Below are 22,832 nucleotides of genomic sequence, written 5' to 3'. Positions count from 1 at the left end.
CTCCCATTTATGCCCATAAATTGTTTCCATTCTTTTCCTTTGCGTGATCGATGTCATGGCTCTACTCTATTCCACAAGCTCTACTCACGTGCTCTAAAAACATATCACTTACACAAAATAAGTGGTCGAAATTTTGACCACAAGTTTTGCTATGGACTGTAGACTGTACATTGTATAATTTCACCACTCCACTCATCTTCCGTTATTACAGAGGCATTTAATAATTTTCTCCAACAACCACCGCAGTCGACGGAATGGGATTTGATTGAGACAAACTTTTAAAAGCTTCGCAATTGCATGGAGGATTAGATCCGCACAATGGTGAAAGTAGTGCTGCCGACGCTCTCTCGGCCTGGACATACAAGAGTACCAAAAAGATAAAGAGTCAACTTGAGTAATGCAAATCCTCTATGTCCGGGCATGGCATGCGTCCATTTGACTGCCTGAATGGATGATATGTGACCCGCCAATGATTGCTTGATACACGAGCAAAACATCCAGGGGGCAGTTAGATGGATGCTAAATTACACCTCGCGGCCATGCAATGAAGTATCCGTTAAATTGGACAACTTGAGCCATGAAAGGAAAAATGCCTGTCTGAGGTGGTGAACAAGAAGCCACACGAGGTGAGTTTTGGGAGCCGTGAGCTGGCAAACTGTGATGAGCTCGCTGGAGACTTTTCAGATTTATATTGGTTTGATTGGATATGCAGATATGGTTCGTCATATGTATTAGATATAATTTGACTCAAAAGTCAGAACCCATAGCAGTCGGAGCCCCACTGTAGAATACAAATGAACATATTTTATCTGACTAGAACATGCATTGTAGGACCAACAAGTATGAGTATTTTTTTCGTTGACACTAGTACTTAGGTTACACGAATGAGGAGAACAACCATGACAAAAATACAAGTCATGGCAAAAATCAAAAGCCAGGTTAAACATGAAGTTTTGGAACTTTCTGAATATATTTCCATGGCTCGCTTATTTGCATGGCCAGTGCTCGCCAAACTACCCTCCACTGCCGTCTCTGTTGAATCAAGTATCTGCACTCAAACGATGATAAAAGATAAATAGGTGGGCTATGTACTTGACCAAATTCAGCTGTAGTGCAAGGGGTTCCCAGGGTTCGAGCTTCCCACGAGACCCCATGCCAATAAGCCAGCAGAAACAAAGATTGAAAAGCCAGTGGGTTGTAAATATCCACAAATAAATCAAACACTAGTTCTCTTCAATTGTTCAAAAGCTACGCCTACAGAACAGTTAAATCTACATGTGACTATTCAAATAGATAACCGAAGTGCAACCTGTCCATAATTGAACACAAATTGACTTGACTAGTCCACAAACTCTTCTAAACAGATTAAATTTTCTTCAAATTTTACAGGATAGCAATCTTGAATTTGAGATGGTCCCAAAATAATCAGTAAACAGAAATCCCATCGTCTAGGAAGGTATCAGACTAGGAAAGCAGAAACCAGAACCTTAGTGCCTTTAGATTCCCAAGTGAGCTCAGATGGATACCAATCTAAACTCGTACTGGGCAATGCCAGAACATTTCCTTAAAACTTATTTGGCTGTTTAAGTAGGCTAGCTATGCTAATTTTGATGTTAAAGAAGGGTCTTCAATACTGATGGGCATGCTGAACCAGAATATATCGTATTCCTCCCTCCTACCAATGTTTAAGGCCTATTAAAGTAGCCAATTATCACAAAGAAAACACATTGGACAAAAAATATATATGTAACCCAAACCCAAGGCTTATTAAAACTGAAACAAGTCTCGCACTGCTAAGCGTACGTGAAAGAAGCTTCTTTTACAGTCTGCAACCCTCACACCCCCCCAACCCCCAAAACAAGGGGGAAAAAAAAGAAAGAGAAAAAGGAAAAAAGGGGGGGGGGGGATGAAGAAGCTGTAAAGCACTAAAAAAATTATAAAATGATTCGTACTCAAAAGGAAAACATGGTTTCAATATTTGATTATGAAATCATACCTTCTCAGTGTCTTCCAATGATCGGTTCATCAAAAGGCTGCTTTCTTTGAGCTGTCGTGCTAACCCCACCATTTCATCTGTCAAATCTTCTTGGAGCTTTCTGTTGGAGCAGGCAATAAGGAATTCAGGTAAATTTCACAAATAACAACAGTACCAGTGAGGATGAATTCATCCCCCCCAGGTCCCCCCCCCCCCCCCCCCCCCAAAAAAAAAAAAAAAAAATGAAAATACAAGAGCACCAGTGTCATATGGTATTGAAGCCTTCACTTACAGTTTGTTTACCTAAAGCAAACATGAATCATGAAGACAAACCAAGTAGTTGGCATCGTGGTCCAAAGGGATTAAAGTACCTGTGCTTTTCAATATGAGCCTGTGCAGCAGCATCTAGCTTGACCAGTGTTGGTTGATCAGTCTCAGTGATCTCATGAGTTCTTTCTTGAGATTTTACAGGAGGCCTTTGCATTTAAACCAAGTGAGTCAATTAAAATTTACAGAACTGAGGACAAGGGAAAGAGGCTTAAATAACAGCACAGTTTGTGTTAACAAAATCACGACAGCTTATCTTACGGTATTCTCCTGCGCAATCCTGCAGAAGGAGAAACACAAGGCTCTTCCTCTGCTCTAAGACTTTCTTTATCACAATTCCCGCTAACAGCCTCCACCGATCCTGGCATACCAGACTGGCAATTTTGCTAAAGAGCTGATTAGAGATGGTTAGTATCCACAAAGAGAACTTACAGCTTTAAGCATCAGAACAGGTAAGAGATATTTGAGAACTTGATCGAAAAATTTCATGGTTCTTAGAAATGGCCACCAAGCTGAAAGTCATTACCCATTACATATAAGAAACTAGAAGGCCATGCAAACTGATGGATTTGAAGGGGGTTTCCTTTCTTTTCTTTTCTTTTTTTCAGTATAAAGGATACAGCACAAGGGAAACTCTTCCTTAATCCATGAATTTTTAACTGAAGATACCCCAATTAATGCTCAAATTCATTGCAATATAAGTAAAAACTCAACCATAGCAGATTGTACAAAGTTCAGACTTCATAAACCTAGATCTTGATATAAGATGCATGTTATTCAAGCACTAAAACATCAGGCAAGAGGCACCATAGAAAAATGCTCTTCAAGCCTGCTACATAGATGGTGTAATGTGTTGATGCAACTAGTACAAGGCAATGTCCTTTGAACATGTTAAAAACATGCACCTAGAGATGGTCCATTTCATAAAATTATATTGATAGGCTTTGAGAGCTCATTGGTTGAAACAAAAATTGTATCAACTCAATCAAATCAGGTGTAGCAGTCCACCAATCCAAAAGAAACATTAAAATGGTGATGGAATCTCTCTTTAGTTTTCCTTGGGTTGAGACTTAGAATGAAGAAATAGGGGAAAACAAAAAAATTGTGGATAAAAACTTCAACTTTTCTCCTCTTCACATAGTGATTGAGTAGACTCACCATTGGAGCAGATACATTAGCAACTATAGCTTCAATCTTCTCTGAATAGTCATTCACCTTTGCCTTTGAAATTCTGCAGTAGAAATTTCCAGAGTCATTTCTATTACTACTTAAAGCAACTGGAAAATATTAACAGTAGATGCAGAGAAGCTCAAATCATTAACAGTGAAGGGGGAAAAACCTACAAACAGGCAAACAAATATATAAAAACATGAATATTCCCACCTCCAAAACCCAAAAGTTTGTGGCTGAAAAAAGTACATTATGATATAAGAAACTTAAATAAAACCTTCTCTTGATTTCGAAATACCCACAGAAATAGGAAATAGAAAGGTCATAGCCTGATTTAGGAGATGTTCATTAAAAGGACAAATCACCTAATTTGTAAAAATCGAGAACGAGCTTTAATCTGAAACTGACAAAAACCCTGCACAGCAAAAATCGAATCCCAGCAAAATACTTTAATTTTCAATTACCAAGTCTGCCTTTTACATTTTCTTCTGGTACCTACGACTATACAACTTTAGAATCGACCAGATTTGAATACTGGACGAATGACAGATCAAAACAAGAGAGAAATCTCCATATTTGCATCAACCACTCGATTCTTCCTCCATGCAGAAGTTCCGTTTTCGAATACTATTCTGATCTCCTTCGATATCTAGGCCCAAGTTCAGTTAGAAACAGCATTATTAGACTTTGGAATATTGCTGCTCTTACAAGAGTTATAACACTACTACAGCCTACATTCCCTAGTCCTCTCTATTTGAATGCAATTTTTAGCTTCCTTTTCTTGCATCTCCACTTCAACCTATAACAAACCAACAAGCATATCCTGATATAAGAATGCAAGCTTGTCCTGATGAATTTATTCAGATTTAGACACTCAATGAAGAGTAACCTTTTTATAAAGAATAAGGAAATTGTTTTAAAATAAACAACTTCTTTAGAGAGTGGGAAATAAAGCCCCATATGGGAAATCCAATGCTCTAAACCAACTCAGAACTAAATTAAATTCCCAATTTCCAGAAAACTGAAACCCTAACCTGGTTCTTTCCTATTTGAGTGGTTTTATGACAGATCCGATAGCATCAGCACTTATTCCTCAATCTACAGCTACATCACTCATACATAGGAGAAGAGCCTTGCATCTTAACACTCTTTGATATAGAAACCTTAGGTCCCTAAAGGTGGGGGGGGGGGGGGAGGACTCCATAGTACAACAATTAGTAGTGAAAGTCATAACTAACATAGGCTGGGAATAGTTGTCAAAGCAATAAGGCGACAAAAGCGATTGGGGCTCCGCCTAGGCAATTAGGCGACAAAGCAGCGCCTAGGCAGCAATAAGGCGACCAAAGCGGTTGGGTCAAAAATTTTCAATATAACTACTTTTCAATACAACTACTTTCTATAATAAGCTAAACAAATATTCAATAGGCACATTCATAAAAAAAAAAAAAAGCATTCAAGAATCATAATTATGAAAAATTATTCAGAAAAAAGAACGCAAACATAAGTTCATCTCATCAAACCATGGTTGTCAAAGGCGTTCGCCTAGGCATTTACTGATTCATTGATTCTTGATGTTGAGTATGGCTTATGCTTCACATTCTATTGCCAACGGCATGGGGGTCCCGCTCACAGAGCAAAAAATAGGTTCTATGTTACTTTGGGCCTTGGAGTTCCTTTGCAGATTGGGCGCCAATTAAGTGGTTCAAAACAAAGCGGTTGAAAAACCGCTTAGGCAGCTGCCTAGGCGCGCCTAGGCGGACGCTTTGACAACTATGGCTGGGATTAATGACACCTAGCCAGCCTACGAGACAATAATATTGAAGTAAAAAATCAAAACACAAAATAATCCCAAACATCGACCACTACTAGATTGAAATAGATAGTTCAGTCTATGATCAAAACTGGAACCACATGGGCCAACCAGACTTGCTTCCTAAGCTGGGTTTTCAGCTGATGCTTTCTTCTCTTCTCTTGTACTGAAATCTGCATCTTATTAGAAACTAAGAACTTGCTGCTGGAAAGTGGAAATTACTGGAAACACTGGAATCAGTGACCAATCTAGAGTTGATTACCCTTTTTGTACTGTTGGCTATAAAAATTTGAACACGAGGACTCCATTTATCTAAATACCAAGATTTTTCTTTTTTCTAGTGATTTTTTATCAGTAACATATTCTTATCAGATCCAAAAAGATTTCTGTTGCCAACAAAGGGCCATTAACCAAAACAATATTTGGAAGTCTTAATATTTAACTATTTCCCCCATTGGAAGGCAATATGCATGTCTGAAAATGCAACAAAGATGAAACTGACATCCCTAATAAACAGCAAGTCTAAAGTCACAAAGGCTGCCACAAACCCCCCCCCCCCCACTCCCAAAAAAAAAAAAAGAAAAAAAGAAAGAAGAGGATAAAGCAGAAGATTGTGTACAATGTCCTGATCTTTGTCTAGTACACTCTGAAAATGGTCATCTGACTTGTGTCTTTACCCAAATCAAACCATTTCAAAACCACCAGTGACATTTTGACAACTTCAGTTATCTTGTATTATGGACCCCTAAGGACCACACAATTTCATAGTTTCCTTTCAATTCTGTTATAATAGACCATATATGGACTACTGATAAATCTGCAAATAAATCACCTACAGCCTATAAACAATCTCAAGAACAAAAACAGAAAATGTAATCATAAGTGACATGAGAACAAGGAAAGTTCTTGGAACTTCTCAAAACAAGGTAGACCAACAGGAGTGACCCTATAGCGGATGCCCTCTTCATGTGAAAGTAGGATGGAATGAAATCTACAATGTAAAACTTATTAAAACGATCTATAGCAGATGCCCTCCTCATGTGAAAGTAGGATGGAATGAAATCTACAATGTAAAACTTATTAAAACGATCTATAGCAGATGCCCTCCTCATGTGAAAGTAGGATGGAATGAAATCTACAATGTAAAACTTATTAGAACGATCCATAGGAAACCTTGGTAAGCCATCTGGTGTAGTCTCTTGCGCAAGTTGTTCTAACTGCTCTCGTAAAGTAGCAACATACTGCAAGGTTGAAATAAATAAATCATGCTGTGAATGACTACTTCAAAACATCTGAGGAAAAACTCCAGAAAGATTGTTAACCAATTTCTGCTTCAAATCAATATCGCATGCATTACACAACGTTCAAATTAGAATTTAATTTCCAAAACTAGTATAACCTAGCAATATAAGAAAATACAAACATGAATTTTATGCAATTACAATGTGCCACTTGTCATAGTCTAAATGCAGGGACTTCTATGCTTGTTCTTGCTTCATTCTTGAGCTCTTGAGTTGTACACTTTTTGGACTTCCAATGTTGCAAGTGGTCCAATGTTGGTTTTCCATAATGTGAGTGCTGCAATTTGGGTCTTTGTACACTTTTTGGACTGCTTCACTGCAATGTAAGCTCTCAGATTATACTTGGATGTGTATTTCCTCTTGTATTGTATGTATGCTTATCTCAATCACAAGAATAAATGTTAGATCCTTTCAATATGTGTTTTTGACCATCAAAACTTTATGAGGGTAGCTGAGTCATTTTCCTAACATTTTGATGTCTCCGCAAGACTTAGATGCTCTCCTACCACCCTGGTTTTGGATACCCCAAGCAACAGGCTTATCCCCCTCTTTGTCTTTGTACATCCTTCTCCCTTCTTCCCCTTTGGAATTTTGGTAATGATATTCTTCATTCACCCCCCCAACAACCAAAAATAAAAAAATGTACACTCATGTGTCCCGGAATGAAAATTCACGGACAAAATACAATATGATGACAAAATGAACAGAGTGCCCAATTCTGTCCCTCGTCATAAAAAGATTGAAGGTGAAAAAACCTCTGGACAACCACCAGATTATTGTCAAGCATATAAAAAATTTATAATGGATTTAATAGATATGTTTCCAACCAAAAATCATGATCCAAATATTCAAAAATCATAATGATGTTGCATCATATACCAGAACAAGGTCATAGACACAGACCTAAACAAACATCAATTATCTGATCTTAGCAGGTGAAACTTCATGGATATAAGGAGAGTAATTTGCAGTTACATGTATGAGTTTTGCTTGGTTCTGCTGATGAGGTGCAGCTGCAAGCAGCCTCCTCAAGTTAATTTCAGCTTTGCTCAATCCCATGAGAGAAACCTGCAGATTAGTAGAGACACAGCAAAATATAACTGGCTGTATACATTTTCTTTTGAAGTGAAACCCTCCTCCCAACCCCTGCTAAAAAAGAAAAGAAAAGAGAGAGAAGATGATGAGAAGCTCCACCCCATCAGGTTCTCTTTTGTCGATTGACCATCATAAATCTCTTACTCTCAATCCTTTTAATAATGATAAAAAAAAATGAATAAATTGAGACCTCAGAAAAGTAGGAAATCCACTGAAAACTAGAAAATAAAAGGGTAAATTTCTCAGATCTAAAAAATGAAAGAAAAAGATTTACAAAAACAGTAGATGTAAAATACATTTTACAATCACAACTTACAAGATACCCAAATTGAAAAAAATCACTAATATTCAAATAGTTAAAAAAGAACCCAAATTCCCCTTAATCACTCTCTCCCTTGCCCCCTTGTTATTTCCCTTTTTTGTTTTTCTTTTTATTTACAGATTCCACCATCTTCCTCCAAATTCCCTACTCCTCCTCGTGCAAGCTCTCCTTTTCCTTCATGCCAGTTCTTTTATTATATGGAATCCTCTGTGCCTTTTTGGAACAAAACTGATCTATAAATAATAGTAAAAAAAAAAAAAAAAAGCTGATGCTTGCTTTCCTAGGATATAATCTTAAAAATTCATAGAGGGGAAAAAATCTTCCTGCTGAGAAGAGTAACGATACTGATCTGAAAAGCTCTGTTTTCTTCTTCTTTATTGTTGTGTTCTGACTAATTTGTGATTCTCGATTATGTAAATCTTCTGATTTTTCCATAATAGATAGTCTGGAGGGAAAAATTCTCTGCTATAAACGAAGAATTTAATGAAACTGAGCTTAAAGCTTTGTTTTTCTTCTTTGGTACTGGTACGACTACTTTGCGTTTACCGATTAAATATTTCTTATTATTTTGGTTCTTGCAGCATTTTTTTCGTCCAGCAAAAAAAAAAGAATGAAGTTAATTCAAAAAATATATAAAAAAAATAAAACTAGCAAAGAAGGAACACAGGGGTATTTTAGGTATTCCATTTCATCTTTTTCACCTACATGGAGATTTGGTAACTTTTTTCCATTTAATATCTCATGAATGTAAAACCTATTTTGCCTCAACTGATTTTGTAAATCTTTTTTAACCGGAGCGCCTACTTAATTTTCCCACAATAAAATCACTACTATGTGCCTCATATTCCATCACAATTTCTAATGAGGAGAAACGTAGTTACTGAAGTGCAAACAATCAAACAAAGACAACACCTACCACAGCTTTCAATATATCAACTAGCATGCAACGTGGTCCACCGTTGACACCCTGCAATTCTTACAAACCAAGAATCAGGCTATAAAAGAAATAAATAATAAATAAATAACTAAAAATAATTGAAACTTTTGATTGAGAAACAAGAAAAATTAAGTCCCACAAGCTGAGACACTCAAAAGTTACAAATGTGAAGAAAGCAGATTGGCTAGTTCTTCTATTTTTCTTATCTCTATTAGACAGTTGGACGGTTTTGGTGTTAAATTGAGAATCAGCAATTCTGGTAAAATGACTTGCAGCAACCAAATTCTAAGCTGATTCGCATAAAACTGTTTAATTTATTAGCTGCTGTCCGTTTGTTGCTAATAAATGCCCAAAAGCAACTCCTCTATTAAAACACAATCCATCTATGATACAGAGAATCCATGACTAATCCACTGAATATGCAAGACGAGAAAAGGCAGTTATGGAAGATTGAAAAAAATTGTAAAATGCCAGAGAAACAGAACTGAAACCAAAAGATACATTGTGTTCCTTCATTAGCAGACAATTTTTTAACAGAAGATTCTCCATTATTGGTTTGCTTGCAGTGCCTTTAATTCTCAAAAGGGGATAAACGAAGAGTCATCACCAAATTTCCTCCGTCTCAAGGGTGAAAAAGATCATTTTGAAATAAAGCAAACTGAGAGAAAATCATTCCAAACTCACATTGAAGCGAATTTGGCTGGTTTGAGATGCATATGATGATGAAGAAGTGGAAGAAGGGAGAACAGGAAAAGTTCTGGTACAGGGAGTCAAATAGACTACTGGTAATATTTTTGAAGCTTCACAAGGGGGCTTCACTTCCCAGGTTTATTTACCTCAGCATGTCAGCTTTGCCATGCTTGCCAGAGAGGAATACACAAAAACATAGAAGACTTAAGCAAGAAGACCTGGAAATCTACCAAAAGATCATCATCATCAACTTGCTTCAACAAAATATAGAGGAATTGAGACCCTCAAGTCCTCAACAATATTGAAAAGCATGTTATGCAAATTAGACCCCACTCCCAGCATCTAACAGTCTTCAGAAGTAAGGTGCTTGAAATCAAGTAGTCAAAAGGCTCAAGCACCCATAATAGCAAAAGCCATGGCCTTATTGTTCCAAAACCAATCACCTTATCCAGTCTTTCTGTCTTCATCTCTTCCTATACCCATCCCCAGCAAAGAGATGGTGATAAGCAAGGGAGAAATATTTACACTAGACAAGCTGAAATTTAAAAACCACATACACCAAACAAGCAGAATTTTTTTTTCAACCCTAGACAAATGATAAAGCCTTAAACTGCAAATTATTCTAGAAAAAGAAAACCAATTAATGCAACCAACATGCATCTGACATTTCTCTTCTTTCTACTAATAAACAGGAAGATTAATGAAATTTTAGATCCCACAAACGCTCCCTTGGGGGCGGGAGAGTTGCAGGGGGAGGAGGAAATGAAGCAATTTGAAGAAATTGAAACTGATATAAAAGCATGTCCACCAGTTTGGGCTAACAGGATCAGAATGCTGCAAAAGGAGGCATAAAAATTGGTTGCTTTTGGAGACCAAAGCAACATGTGGTAAACATCTAAAAGCATAAAAAAAATTCTTGGGGGTTGCAAATGGATGCGGGGTAGACTTATAAAGCAAGTTGAGCCAGCTAAGGGTGCGGGGGGGGTGGGGTGTCAAGTTGCAAAGGGGAGAATTTGCGGTGGTGGAGGATTATGAGGAAGAAGTGGGTCCCACCTTGTTTTACAAATTTAAAACAACAACACTGGGCTGGGGTGATTGGATTGCCACATGTCAGCACAGGTGTAAGTAAAAAGTCAGTCACTTCATGAACTAAAGGTTCAGCATTATCATGAAAAACCATTACTTCAGTGTAAATTACCAGGTGACAGTTTCCCTATCAATCAGCATAAGAATATCTCAACTGATCTCAACACAAGGAAAAAATGAAAAAGAAGAACTCAACTGACTGGTGTAGATCACAGGTCCATATCTATCTGTAGCCTGTAGGAACAAGCCCCAAATCAACCAGTGAGGATGTGGGGTGCAACTACTGTGGGAGGCAGCCTGGTCTGATGATGTGGAGAGATTTTGTCGGTTGAATGGAGCATTACGTGAGGCAGCCTGCTCCAAATAGAAGCAAGACTAAGGAAGAAAAAAGGCCAAAAGGCTGTTCACGTGAACACAATCTAAATTCCTTTGTTTTTTCTTTGTTAGAGAATCTAAATTCAGTTCAATGTCAGTTAAGTTCATATTAATTTTTCTAAGGCTCACCGTCTTCCCTACTTAATATCAGTATAAAACACCAAAAAACAACAAGAATGAAGTTTCACGTTTGAAATCGAGATTTCTAATGCAAAATCAACTACAAGGAGAATGCCTAATGAGCTTAGGATAATCATTGACTCACACTTTCCAACTTGGTTCGCCGTAAGATAATTAGCCAATACATATTGGCGATCAAATCAGTACCAATCACTCAGATCAATATATATTGCGATGCTAGTACTTATTTATTCTCTGTAGAGGATTCAATTGATCCCAAAAATTCTTAATAACGTTGGGGGAAGGGGGTTTAACTTAGAGTGAGCTTCTATTCCAGGTGCAGGATGAATATCATCAAATTCAGACACGGATTAGGATAGGAATGAGTACAACAGTAAACACCGGTAATGATCGGCAAGTGCAACAGCTCCAATTACATTTTGAATGCCTATAATGAGTGATAAACCATGTGGATGCACCGCAATACGCAAGCGTCCATTAGGGTAGGATGAAGGAATATGAAAAGGCATATTAGGGTGAGGTGTTGTGACGACAATGGAAAGCACGCGCACGCTCATCGGTTAACCTTGTGAGAGAGAAGATGAGCGAGAGATGGGTGAGAGAGATCAGAGAGCAGGGTTACCTGAGTTTAGGATTCTCACCGTCGATGTGTATCTGCGCTAACGTTTTTTCTTCTCTTTCGGCTTCTAATACCTGAAATCAAACGGAATAGGGTTTCAGAAATGCAGTGGAGGACCAGCGAGATGGAGAATAGAGACCTAAACGGAAGAGTAAGCGACAGAGCGTACGTTAACTTCACCAAGGGCTACAGAGCACTTAATCGAGAGAGACAATAACGCTGGAATCTTGGTGTGCGCTGTAGAATTACAGAGGCGTTACACGAAGAAGATGATTAATAAAAAATAAATAAAATAAAATAAAAGAAGAAAATAGAAAAGATTCCAATCCAACGTTCTGAGTGATGAGGACCCAATTTCCTGAGTCTACCTCGTTCTACAATGGAAACGACCGTTAAGCCCCTATCCCTTTCTACGATGGTGAAAGATCCCAATCCAACGTTCCATATTGTCTAACAATAAGTATTGAAACCCAAGAAAAAATGAGTTTTCTACCAATACGAGTAGCCGTGCAGGGGCCGGAGTAACTCAACCCCTGCTTCGTGCTTTCCAACTCCATTGTTGTGTTTGTCTCCAATTCTTTCTCTTAGGTAGCTTTATAGCTATTTCTGTTTCTTCCACAGAGACAGACGCTCTCTTCGATATCGCTCAGTCTTTGTTCAGGTAATCGTGTTCTGAAGAAATAAATGCTGCAAGTTATTTATTTATTCTTTTCATGTAGATAATCATGGACTTCTGCGGTAGGTATCGACAAATATGTGATTCCATAGGCTGGTGAATCTCTTGTTCTCAGATCGGGAATCCTCGTTGTTATCCTTCGATGGGGGCTCCGTGGATACATGAAGTTATTCTGATTGACTGAATATTGCTAAATGTTACAGATATTTCGAATTTTAAATAACTGGGTTGCATTTTGTTTCTCTGTATTGGGCAGTACGAATTGAGTTCTTTTGCAGGCTTTAATGGTGGTTAATGCTCGTACTTTTTCATTTTTTAAAACTTTGTTGCCTTTTCTTCAAAGCTGAATACTGGCCATAGACATATATAGTAGGTATGAAGTTGCTCTGATTAGTCAAGCAATGGTTATTTTTCATTTTTATCGATTTTTGAATTCTGGGATGGTATATTTTCAACTACATAATCAAATGATGATGGTACAACCGTACAAGTGACTTGTTCTAGTACTTGAGTTTTTGTTATTGATTTGTCTGTTCCTGTTCAAGCTACCTGCTAGGCACGACCACATGAAGTAGCTCTGATAAGTTGAATATTGGTTACCATGTATTTAACCAATTTGGCAAGCTACGTTGCTTTTTGTGGACTGGTGTAACTTGGGGAAGCATGCTGATTGATCTTCTTGATGTGCAGGATCTTTGAGTACCATTACTTTTGGATTAGAGATGGCCACTAGTCCTGCACCATTTTCAGAGATTGGCAAGAAAGCCAAGGGTAAAAAGCGCTGATAGATTCTTGTAATTAGTTAAAAATAGTGAAGACGTTTATCCAGTTTTTTGTTTTAATTTAGTTTTCAAATATATATGGGTCTTATTGGCTTTGCTGATGGCTGTTTTGGTTTGTTAGGATTGGCTAGTAGGAAACAAAATTGAAAAATGTGAATCCTAATGGTAGTGGATTTGTGGTAAATGTTAATTCATGTTGCGCTGCTGAGGGAAGAAGCTCATATACAAGAAATAAATGAAATGAAATCTAAAGTGTTGCTTTAACTTCTGGTGGAATTAGTCTTGTACGTTTGCTGGTGAGGTATCTGTAAGAGTACTTCTAACGTAGTATCCCAAACTTCCCATTTAAGTCTGTAGAACACTAGAGCTATGAGTGCTCATCGAACGTGAACTGATTTGTATTCCAGCTTTGGTATTTCAGTATTTTGGCCGTAATAATATGCTTCTCTGCCCGGCTGCAAGGTCAGTGGAACATAGTTGTAGCCTGATCTCACGGCATCGAATGTTGGGGATGTTGGGGTAAGCCTTAGGCTGAATAGGACAATGCCCCCCTCACCCCCAACCCCTCCAAAGCATTCATACGTGTTTCTTGGCAGTTCATTATGTTTTTTCAACTATATGTACTATTTATTTATTTTTGTTTATCTTTCCAGTTTTTTCCTCCCCACTTGAAAATGCTGCATTTCATTTTTTTTTTCAGTTAGTGAGATTGAAGCCTATTGCATGCTTTTTAAAGTTTTATCATGCACGGTTAAACACTTCTGCCTGGATAATTTTTCTAAATGAAGTAAACTGAATTTTGCTTATCCGTTGTATTCTTTGAAAGTTATATATTTGAGCATTGAAATCTTAGATGTTTGCCGCATAGCTTAAGTGATTGGATTTTCTGACAGCCCATTAGGATAGTATCTCCATAACAAGCACCTAATTTTGCCAGATGGCAGGTTAGAAGGGACTGAAATTTTGTGGACTGGTTAGACCTTAGGGTCCCCTGTTTCCTCATCAAGTTTCAGCCTAAATGCAGTTTGTCATGGGACAAAGGAAACATTGAAAATTTTAGGCCTGCCAAGAGGGCGCACAGGAAAAACAGTCTCCCTGATGATATACTGGCTTCAGCAAATAAATAAAACCCGGGTTGCTGAAAATTGAAGCTATATTCAAGAGCTTGATATACATTGCAGTAGGGGAAGGTCATATCTAAGGTTCAGATTTGGAATTGCTCTAATATGTCACTGAAACTCAGATTTGCAAGAAGAAACCAGTTATAATGGGTATAAATTTAGGTGATATTTTCTTTCTCTAGTGGGTATTTTCCTGGATACTTTCTTAGTAATCTTAAAGAGCAAGTAAGTGTGTTAGGAGGAGTCAAATAGATCCAGTTCCTTAGTCTCTACCGCTTTACATAGTTGCCGTCTCATCTTTATCATTGTACCCATCTTTGTTTTCTTTATTATTTATAGTGTCTTGGCTCCTGAAATACACTACTAGTGGGGTTTTCACTGGGTTATCAGAAAAATCATTTAATCTGCATTTATAACATGCTAGAACCCTGACTTCTAAAACAGGATCTAGCTTTGGCAACTTGAAAGAGGAGAACATGAACATATTTGAAGTCAAATATACCAGTCACCACTAAAACTGGAGTTTTTCATGTTTTATGGTGCATAGGAGATAACTCAGGAAACAACTCAATTCAGAAACTAAACATACTTGGAACAAATCTGTATGAGAACCTGTAAGAGTAAGGCCATAGTGTCAGAGAGTTTGATTTTCAGTTCTTGATGTATTAGATAAAGCCAAGAGGTCAGAGTTCAATCTTTTATTTGACATTTCAAAATTGATGATGAAATTTCCACAGTAATGGGGGAAAAAAATAAATGAATTGAATTTCAAAGAGATATTCAACCAGGAAATTGGGTTATATAACTAAAGAGAAAGCAGGAACCATAAAAGAGATCAATCAAGTGAGCCTATATTGCTGGTTTGAAGGAACCAAATCATTGTCAGCATTAATGGTAGGATTTTATGCATTTTTGTGTGTGTGTGTGTTTCTTCTTCTTCTTTTTTTTTTTTTTTTTTTTTGGGGGGGGGGGGGGGGGGGAAGATGTGTGCAGATGTTGGGAAGCTAGTTTTCACAAATCACAACTTTTGATTCAAAGCCTAAGGATGTTTCTTGATGTTTCCCGTCACTGCTCATTCTCATGAAAGTAGCTACTTGAAGTTTGGATGCCAGTTAATTGACTATTTCTTTTGAATAGCCATTTCTCTCTCTCAATCTATCTGTATATAGGTAGAGATGCTTTTCCATTTTTAAATATTCTTTTCTTTTCTTTCTAAGTTATACATGTTTCTGTGCAGATCTCTTAAACAAAGACTACAACTTTGGTCACAAGTTCACTCTGACAATGTTGAGCGATTCTGGAATGGTATAGAAATTTATGGGGGTGGCTTTTTCAGCGGTTCTGTCATTTGTGCTGTTTTAGCATCTTAGATCAATCCTCTTGATATAATTTAGTGTATGGTAGCTAATGATGTGATTTGCTTGTTGTATCTTGGTATGATTTATAGATCATTAAATTGGCTAGATTCTTAAGAGCATGATTAGCTTATGAGGTATGTGGTATACTTATAACTACAACATGATGTGATTATATGATATGCTTCAAATTGACTGGACCTCTCATATTAGTGAGTTGCTCGCCTTTAGGTTTTATCATTGTTCATTGAAACTTGGAAACATAAACGAATTACGCATATCAGGAAAATTCTATTTAAAAAAAAGAGAAGGAGACAGAAATGAACTGAGGAAGTGAATAGACAAGACAGATCTTGCAATATAATGTGATTTATTCTTATTACTAGAACTTGTTCTCTGAATCCTGGTCAGCTGACTCAGATTCTTTTGTTTTCAGGCACTAACAGCTACTGGTCTGAAGGGGGATCAATATTTTTTTGGTGACATAAGCACACAGTACAGGAGTGGAAATACCGCAGTGGATATAAAAGTTGACTCTGATTCTAATGTAAGGGGTATTTTCTCGAAAGTTGATATTTAGACTAATTCACATATCTTATTGTTTGTGATTCTGTTTTTGTTGATGCTCATGTTTGAGCATTATGACTAACCTGCCATTATCTGCATTTATTATACATCTTGCTTTAATTTATTGAATCCTAGAGTCTTGATTAACCAAGCCTTTTTATCTGTAGGTTTCAACAACAATCACTACAAATGTCTTACCCTCTACAAGGACAGCACTGAGTTTCAAATTACCAGATCACAAGTCTGGCAAGGTTAGTACACACAAGAAGAGAAAGTGAAGAACTAGTTATTTTGCATGTGAATTCTATGTGATAAGTTTTACCAGAAGTGTGTTCATATGTTTTTCTTTTTTGGAGGTAAGGGGTTCTTTTTTATTATTATTATTTTTTTTTTTGGGGGGGGGTGTTGGGCGGGTGGCGGGTGGGGGAGGCTTAGTCAATTGTTTCAAATTTATGAGTAGGGGAATTTGACAATTTGTAGTTTGTCCCATCATCCAACAAAGTTTTGTTTACAAGATAGTTAATATTGCTGGCCAATTGTTATGGTTTGATGATTAACATGAGGTATCTAGGTATCATGATTGTAGTTTTTGTCCCTACTAGGAAAATAATAATATGCTGGAAATGCTCCCAAGGTACATGGTGTTAGTGCCAAGTTTGAATCTATGTCCTATGTCCAAACTTCTGAACTTATAGTGCGAATTACATCAATGAAATTAGGTAAATGGAACTCCCCCCCCTGCCCCCCCCCCCCCAAAAAAAAAAAAATAAAAATAAAATAAATAACAGTAAGAAAGGAAATAAACACATGAACGAATCCTGAACATCATGATCAGAAGGGTAGTGCAGTTATCCTTGTGCTATTCCTGAGTACAACTCTCCCCCTTTACGATCAGTGATTTCTAATGCATTCAACTAGACCTGTTGGTATTATGATAATTCATTTCCAATGTTTTAAAAGTTGGAATTTGATTGGTTGAATCGGCCTTCACCAGTCCATATTCTAGTTATTCTAGAGATAGCCAATTCTAGGGTTTCTAGGACCAGATTGCCCGTTTCAGATGTGGGTCAATTCTTGGGATTTTGCAACCCAACTCCAGTCTGGATCGGAATCAGTAGTGACTGATTTGATCCTCAACTCTGAGTTAAAATGGTTGTGGTAGACCTGGTACCAGTAGAGCTAATTTCTTTTGTTGTCAATAAGAGGCAGGGACAAACATCTTCCAAATGTTGTTGTTGTTGTTGTGAGAGTCAAACTACTTCAAGTCTCCAATTAATTTTCCGATATAACCTTTCTATGAACCACATCTTGTTTTTTTTCTGCATTTTTTAAACAAGCCATAGGAAGATAAAACCTGATCTTTATACAATTCCTTCAAACCAAACAGATCCTAGATTGAACTAGAAAAAGATGAACAATAGAAACATAAATCACAATTTAAGTTGCAGGTAATGTGTTGCTCCTATTTGGCCTAGGACTCTCATTCTCAGCTTTTCAAATTTGAGCTTTTGCTCAGTTTTGGTCTTTTATTTGGGGCTGTTGAGAACTACATGCTCTTGTTAAAATTGAACTGAAAGATGAAGACAAGCATAGGCCTTTGATACCTTGCTCTGTCTTTCTGTCGCTTGTGATTGTTCTTACAGGTAACTAATCTGCCCAACCTGTTAGTATAATTGCAGATTCTCTTTTAGACAACCACTATGGCATTTCAGACGAATATGCCCAAGTGGAAGAAGACTAATCAGAAATAGACCCTGGCGACTTTTGTCAAGATATCGATTTTAAAATCAATTCTGCTACTTGTTTCCTTTGTTCTGGTTTCAGGCTAGGGCACCAATGTTTGAGATGATTTATTCTTTAGAATCAACATCTTAAAGGGGAAACCTTATGTTAGGTGTGCTGCAGTAACTTTTGTGCTGAACTTTTGCTAAAAAGAAAATGGTAATAGACAGAAAGATGCTGCCTCTTAAAAGAAAAAGCCAAATCAAGAATGTCCAAGTCAAATAGGAATGAAAATAACAAATAGAATCATTCACCCATTTTTTATATTATTGACATTTGATGATATAGGACTCCTTGACTACAATAGCATTCAAAGTGATTTGACTCCCAGACCATGCAAGAACAATATCCTGCATTGTGGAAGAAGAGAAATATTGTTGTTTAGGTACAGAAAACAGAGAAGTATTAAAAGCAATAAGGATTTATTTCGAAATTAGAATTTGCTTTAGCATGATTGGTGTTTTGATGGAATATGATTAGTTTAACAGTATTTAGGGCAAGAGAAGACAGGTTTGTGAAATCCCATCAAACTACAACTAGCCACAAACAATGAGAGAGAGAGAAGGAAAAAGGCTTATGCTAGAATATAATGACAAGCCAAGATCTCGCACAAGATATTTATGATTACTAACAGTATTGATGGATAACGTTGCAGAACTAATCATAACTATTAACTAAGCAAGCAAACCACCCTTAAACCGTAGGTACCCTTGTATACAATACAAATGGGCTAGGAATAAAAATAATTGGGGTTTTGTGAAGTTGGATGTAGGTCTACTGATTATAAATATTCTTGTATGAAGAAACTTCAATAGGGAGTAGTAATACAGTACAATTGTTGGGTTTGATATGGTTAAAACCTGAAAAAAATGTCGGAGTTATGATTGACGGGACATGGGAGATAGTTATGGTAGTTAAGTTATTTGGGAGATGTCTGGAGATAAATGTGGTGGTCAAAGGAGTGTTTGTTAATGTAATAATATATAGAAATTATTGTAGGAGGAAGAAGAATAAGATAAGATAATACCTAGGAATTCACCTATTATTTGAAGGAATTCATAGCACCATGGTTGTTAAGGGCTTAAGGCTATCTAAGGTGTTCGGCTTCTATTTTAGTGCTTAGCCTAGGCGGTCTAAATCCTGTTCCAGTTTTACTTCTAAATATATCACATACCTTATCTCATGAAAATCAACATTAGCCCACATCAAGTTTTCAAAAACCAATGCTAAGCAACTTTAGGTCATCAAGTATCAACATAGAGATAGAAGATAATGGAACTAAAGAGAAAGCCATTGGAAGTTCAAAACAATAAAAAATATGTTGATTTATATGTTCTTGGAATTGTTCATTTTGAGCTATGCCTAGTCTCTCATTTGTTTTTCACTATTCATTGAAAATTCGATCTTATCAATAAGTAATTAAACTGCTCTCAATTTAGAGAGATGTCCTTATCCCAAAGAAACTGAGGAGGGAGCTGATAGAAACTTGCTTTGGAGGATTGGTGGCTATTTCCTTCTATTGGGGAGCCTCATTTCTTAATACCTCAATTTAACGTGATCATCTCTTTTTTTTAATTTAGTGGAAAAATTTGTCCTTAAATGTGTTCATAATTCAAAGTGGACCTTTATGGCTTCTGGCTGGCTTCGTGTCTTACACTGTTGCCAAAAGGCCAAAACCGGAAAAAAAAACTTCCTTTGATCTGTTGATGACAATAGGGGGGCAACTTTTAGGTGACTATTACCTGTTTGCATGGAAAAATCTCGGTCAAACCATGCAGTTTCTTTGTGGATGATGTATGATTTCACTTGTAATACTTTGCCATGAATTTGCTGCAACCTTGAGAATCTTTAGCTTTAATAATATACTTAAAACTTGAGGATGCTTAACCTTTGTGAATATCTTTGTGTGAGGATCAATATCATTACTGAAACAAAACCTTGGTTTTTTTTGCTGTGGTACTTGGTACTTTAGTTGGATGTGCAATACCTTCATCCGCATGCTGCTCTTAATTCTAGCATTGGCTTGACTGCGACCCCTTTTTTGGAGCTTGCAACAACCATTGGGACCAAGGAGCTTAGTTTTGGTGGTGAGCTGGGGTTTGATACTGCTTCTGCCTCATTCATCAAATATAATGCTGGAATTGGCTTGAACAAGCCTGACTTCTCTGCTGCACTAATACTGTAAGTGGAATCCAGATAAAAAATATGAAAAAAAAAAAAAATCTCAGTTCTTTAGTTCCTGAATGTTTGCACATGTTTGGCTGTATTGCTTGCAAAATCTCAGTTCTCTTTACCATTCACTGGCACTAGTTGGTGGTGTTATGCATCATATGAATTTCATGTCTATATTTCTCCCTTAATATGAAGTAATCTTTCCATTGGAGGATAGGTGAACTTTATGGTTGAGGAACTTGCCTTGTCCTTAAGGTAACAAGGGTTAGTAGGTATTGTTTGATTTGAAACCTCACAGGATAATTCTATTTATTTTTCTGGAAAAATTAGGACAATTTCTGAAATTTTAAATCGTTGATTGTTGACCATAGGATTTAAGAAGAAACATGGAATCCTGTTCAAAGTTATCTCGAATGGAAGGGATTTCTGATATGCTCTGAAAATGCCACCATCATCTCCAATTTCTCTTTTTACTCTACTTTTACTCTTATCCATTCAAGTGATGGCAGCGATGACCATTGGACTCATATGTCTTCCGACGGTGTCTGAATGGTTTTGACACTGTTAGCCTTGACCATGTCGTCCATTCTACCAAATTGATCAATGAATTAGAAGTTATGATATTTTGGATAAATGGTGAGAGGACCCTCAGATAGGCGACATTCTTGATCGTCCATCAGAACCAAATTGGCTGCCCCCTGTATGGTATTGCCTCTGTTTTGTCAACAGTACCTGTTGCTCAGAGTGTACCTTTATTATAAGAGTGATGGTTGGAGCATCAAATTGTCAGCTGTCCAGCGAACGCCCCCATATTGGATATGACCACACGATATCCCTATTTCATTGCCTCTTATCAAGGAACCTTTGTATTCCGTGAGGCTAAATCCAATTTTTGGGGGTCATCTATATGGTATACCTTGATGTTTTTCTGTTGTCCAAACATGTTGACTAATATTATTGGTCTGAAATGAAAATGAGTTGAGGAAGTTGACAATTCTTCATCCTAAAATGACTTCCAGGATTCAACTTTGACTCTGCCTTCCCATAAAGATTTCCTTCCACAGATTATAAGGCAATTGTTTCTATTCACGTATAAAGACTGTATAATATTGTGAAGCTCTCTTTTTTTGGGGTTGGGGGGTTGAATAAACCAACTTTATTAAACACAAAAGGGGAAAAAGCAGGGGGAGGAGGGAACCAGCCTTCAAGAGGAAGACTGAAAAGTAGAACCTAAATCCCAGGTAAAACAATGAGCCTGTTCTTTGGGATATCCACAACAGGGGGTGAAACTAACTGAAGCCTGGAGGAGACATCAAAGCAGATGGTTTTCCAAATAATGTCCAATTACCTAGTGTTGGAAATCCATCTTCTCAAGCTACGCTCCCACCACAAGTGATGGAAGCTGTAATTTGTGTCGAGAACTTTGTTTGCAGAGTCAAGTAATTGGGATCTCTCCAAATTTCCTTGAAATTAGGGTCAGAATGGAATCAAAGTACAGAAAATTGTTACTTATTGGCATAATTTCTTCAAGACCAATTTAGCTCTTGGATATACTAAAAGAAATAAGACATTCATGGTATACACATTACTAGAAATTGTGAGACAATGGAGATTGGAGAATGAGGTATCTTGGAGAGAGAAAACAAGAAAAGAAGACGGAGACATGTTGCTTAAGATATTTAGTTCATATCCATATGTCTCTCTCTTCCTCCACCCCCATATTCCCGAATCTTGGTCTTTGTTGTTCACTTCTGTCACTCTACGGTTTCCTCTTTGTTCTTTTTTTTTGGTGTGGGTTGAGGAGAGGGGGGGAGGGAGTGCTGTTTCCATCTTTTGATGTTTTAAAGTCAAACTTACATTCTTGGAATTGCATCTTGTGCATGTAGGGGTGACAAAGGGGAGACATTGAAGGCTTCTTATATCCACTTGGTGAATCCAGTGGATGGGACTTCTGTTGCTGCTGAAATGACTCATAGGTTTTCGACCAAAGAGAACAGTTTTACTATTGGAAGCTCTCACTCATATGATCCTTATACTGTCATTAAAACAAGGTTCTGTGACCGTGGGAAGGTTGCAATGCTATGCCAACGAGAATGGAGACCGAAGTCGCTGGTTACTTTTTCAGCTGAGTATGATCCTAAGGCTGGTGCTTCATCCTCTAGGCTTGGTCTTGCCTTAGCCCTGAAGCCTTGAGATTGGTGTCATCTCTCCCTTATTCAAATGATTAGTTTTCCGTATTTTTAACATTTGATAATTTTTTTCTGAATATATTTTTGCCCAAATTTTATAAATTCAAGAATTTGTTGGGTTACGTTTGTTCTTCTGAACTAGTGAAGAAAAAAGTCAGTTTCGAAAGAAGCCTATATAATCAGTATGAAAAATATTTCTGGAACCCAAATTTGGAACTATTTTGATTCAAAGATAGTGGAAGTACTATCATTTTGTTATTGAGTAGTTGCTCTATTGATGCATGATTTTCTTCACTGATTTGTGCTTACGTGGTTTTGCAGCCAACAAGTATGTTTCTCT

General features: G+C 37.2%; 2 protein-coding genes across 7 annotated transcripts; one reads left to right on the top strand and one right to left on the bottom strand.

The window, feature by feature from the left end:
- Nucleotides 1-597: 597 nt before the first annotated feature.
- Nucleotides 598-12,104, bottom strand: LOC149009551 (Membrane fusion protein Use1). 6 transcript variants are annotated; one of them, XM_089161943.1, is made up of 10 exons: nt 12,018-12,104; nt 11,852-11,922; nt 8,917-8,975; nt 7,559-7,651; nt 6,456-6,523; nt 3,461-3,533; nt 2,564-2,688; nt 2,347-2,451; nt 1,997-2,096; nt 598-1,048 (listed from the first exon to the last, which is right to left on the bottom strand). In XM_089161943.1, the coding sequence occupies exons 3-10, from the start codon at nt 8,941-8,943 to the stop codon at nt 872-874; spliced, it is 768 nt and encodes a 255-aa protein (XP_089018069.1). In that variant the 5' UTR covers nt 8,944-8,975; nt 11,852-11,922; nt 12,018-12,104; the 3' UTR covers nt 598-871. The 6 variants fall into 6 exon arrangements, with proteins under 6 accessions (XP_089018069.1, XP_089018066.1, XP_089018071.1 ...); XM_089161940.1 differs by having other exon boundaries at nt 8,917-8,967; XM_089161945.1 differs by having other exon boundaries at nt 2,564-2,676; nt 8,917-8,967.
- A 248-nt stretch (nt 12,105-12,352) lies between these two features.
- VDAC4 (voltage dependent anion channel 4) lies at nt 12,353-22,789 on the top strand. Its single transcript, XM_089163108.1, has 7 exons — nt 12,353-12,509; nt 13,215-13,295; nt 15,665-15,732; nt 16,219-16,329; nt 16,517-16,600; nt 20,104-20,312; nt 22,190-22,789. The coding sequence occupies exons 2-7, from the start codon at nt 13,247-13,249 to the stop codon at nt 22,494-22,496; spliced, it is 828 nt and encodes a 275-aa protein (XP_089019234.1). The 5' UTR covers nt 12,353-12,509; nt 13,215-13,246; the 3' UTR covers nt 22,497-22,789.
- Nucleotides 22,790-22,832: the final 43 nt, after the last annotated feature.

The sequence above is a fragment of the Hakea prostrata genome, chromosome 7, assembly GCF_041222555.1.
Source record: "Hakea prostrata isolate BN-2017 chromosome 7, UWA_Hpros_2, whole genome shotgun sequence".
Lineage (NCBI taxonomy): Eukaryota > Viridiplantae > Streptophyta > Magnoliopsida > Proteales > Proteaceae > Hakea > Hakea prostrata.
Note: the sequence above shows the minus strand (reverse complement) of the source record. Positions and strands in the feature narration are given on the sequence as shown.